The 2506-nt window shown below is 58.5% G+C and overlaps 1 protein-coding gene across 1 annotated transcript in view; it reads left to right on the forward strand.

Annotated features, from left to right (window-relative positions):
- The window catches only part of Wscd2 (WSC domain containing 2), a 28136-nt gene that overhangs the window by 21080 nt on the left and 4550 nt on the right, over positions 1 to 2506 (forward strand). The window contains exon 9 of the mRNA XM_013014283.1: positions 1436 to 1467. Coding sequence (XP_012869737.1) covers positions 1436 to 1467 — 32 coding nt within the window. The remainder of the gene's footprint in view (positions 1 to 1435; positions 1468 to 2506) is intronic.

Raw genomic sequence — 2506 nt, forward strand, 5'->3', positions numbered from 1 at the left:
GGAGAAGGGGGGCAGTTGGGCACTGGGGAGGTTGGTGGAGATCTCGGGGTGGGGGGTCCTCCCGTCTAACTTGCAGGGTCTCTCAGGCACCCACCAACCCCACAGGTGGTGGGGGGGGACACAGCTCTTCAGGGTGGGATCCGGCGCCCCCTCTGTCCTCCGGACTGACCCCTCCCTCCTTCCCTCCCCGGGCATCGTCCACCCCCACCGAGGGCTCCCCACCAGAGAGAACCAGGCCCACACCCCCCCACTACCTTCCCAGGCCGCAGGCCGCCCCTCAGGGCCGGCCCCACACGGCCCTCTTCCCTCCAGAGCCCTCTGAGAAATGGGGGGGACAGGCCTCCTCCTTACCATCCACCCTCCCACCGTGGTCCTGATGCCCAGACACCAAACCAAAGGATTTCCGAGGACCTGAATCACCAATTGTCTGTTACGAAACAAAACCAAGCATCAATTGAGGACCCCATCCGTGGAATTCCCCGCCTGGGGTACCTGTGGCTCCCATCAATGTACATACAAAAGCCATAGTCACAGCCAGCGCTCCTGTGGAGTGCCCCCCACCCCCACGTGGCCCTCCCTCCGGGTGCCAGGGAGGCCCGGCTAGCCAAGGGACTCAAGAAGGTGAGTGAAAAGAGATTTATTTTTTTAAGAGAAATATGACTAATACATTCGGCCCCTTGGATCTTGGCCACGGGGGGGGAAAAAAGAGGGAAAAGTCTCTTGAATGCCTCCTGCACAGGGTTCGGGCCAGCCCGGGACTCAGCCAGCGGGCTCTGAATGTATTTTGTACCATGTTTCTTGCACCCATCCACACCCCTGGGCTACTTTCTAGTCTTCGTTGATGGCCTTCCTGCCTACTGGGAGGTGGTCTCTCTTTCTCACTCTCTCTCTGGGAGAATCTTGGGCCAGGACCTGGGGCTCGGTCTTGGCAGGTGGTGACCTCCAACCACAGCTTCTGTCTGAAGACGCCTCGGGCCTGTGTCTTATCATTAAAGGCGAGTTTTGTTGACAATTTGGCCACGTGATGGAGTATTGTGTGAAGGAGCTTTGCGGGAGGGGCTGTTTTCTTGGGGAGGGTGTCTGTGGGGTTGGACTATGGAGGAGGGTGGGGAGGGAGCTGAAAGATATGTCTGCAGGGGAGCTGAGTGCTCTGATTGGCTTTGTGCGAAAGTATGGGAAGGGGTTGTCTATGTCTGTGGGGGGGGGTTCCTTTCTGTGTGTGTGAGACTCAGACAGACAGGGACAGAGAGACAACAATAGAGACTTCGAGGGGGGGGAAGGGGTGACATGCTGTGTCCTTATCTATGCAGTGGAGGGGCCAGGGCAGGGAACAGTGCAGGGAACATGCCTGGCCCGGCCTGGAATCCAGGACACACAGGATCTCACGCTGTCCCCCACTCTCACAGTGGATACTGACTCCTGGAATTTCTTCCAGATCTCTCCAGCAAGCCTGGGGGTGGTCATGAGGTATCCAGTAGACCAGATGGTAGAAGAAAGGAGGAGGGCAAAGAGGCAAAGCAGGGCTTGCATGGATCTATCCCTCTCCCCCCCCCTGCCCCCCCGCCCCTGCAAGGCCCAGCCCGATCTCTCTGCTGCTGCTGCCCTTCCTCCCCCCCCCCACCATGGCACCTTCTTGCCCTTCCTCTTCCCCTTCCGGTCGCCCACGCTCCATCACCTCTTTCCTGATTGCTGTGTGAGTTTGTGCTAGTCTAGTGTCATCTCTGCTCTCTCGAGGTCCCTTCCTCCCTTCCTCTCACATTGTCCCCTCCTTTCTTCTCATCCTGGAGAGCGGGGGCGACTCGGCGGGATGCAGACATAGTGCGACAAATGGTACCCAGGCTGGTAACCAAGGAAGTGGTTTCCTTAGCAACAGAATCCGCAGACACATGCTGCCCTGCCCCATCCCTTCCGGTGGGGGAGAGAATGGGTGGTATGTGTGTGGAGGGGGCGGGGGGAACGCTGAGCTAGTAAGACAGTTGTTGTAGTCACATTCACAAGAGGGAACTGGCCTCACACCGGCCCAGTGCCTGGCACTGTGGCCACAGTCAAACATATGAGGGATGGCGGCTGTGGGGTTGGGGAGGGAGCTGAGCTGTGGGGGAGGTGGAGGACAGGCTTGGTGGTAGGGTAGGCTATGTGTGGAGGCAAGGAGATGAAGTAAGGCAGAGAGGACCCCAGGGGCTCTCCTGACATCTTGGGGAGGAGACACCATCACCTAGAAGATGAGGGGGTGGGGAGGAAGAGGCTGGGGTGAGGGCGCTGTCTGTCCCCCAGGAGCACACCTTCATGGCAGGGGGGGGCAGGGGGTACAGCAGGAAACTCCTTCACCTCATCTCCATAAAATGGAGAGGGACAGCTAGAACCATCCAGACGATTCCCTGGGTTCAGAGAAATGATTCGCCTTGGACACAAGAGTTGGTGACATTTGGATTGGAAATATGGGAGTGGAACAATGCCTGACCAAAGGGATTGGGATTGGGGGAGAGAAGGAAGGGGGAGGAGGAGG

Source organism: Dipodomys ordii, unplaced genomic scaffold (assembly GCF_000151885.1).
Source record: "Dipodomys ordii isolate 6190 unplaced genomic scaffold, Dord_2.0 Scaffold23, whole genome shotgun sequence".
NCBI lineage: Eukaryota > Metazoa > Chordata > Mammalia > Rodentia > Heteromyidae > Dipodomys > Dipodomys ordii.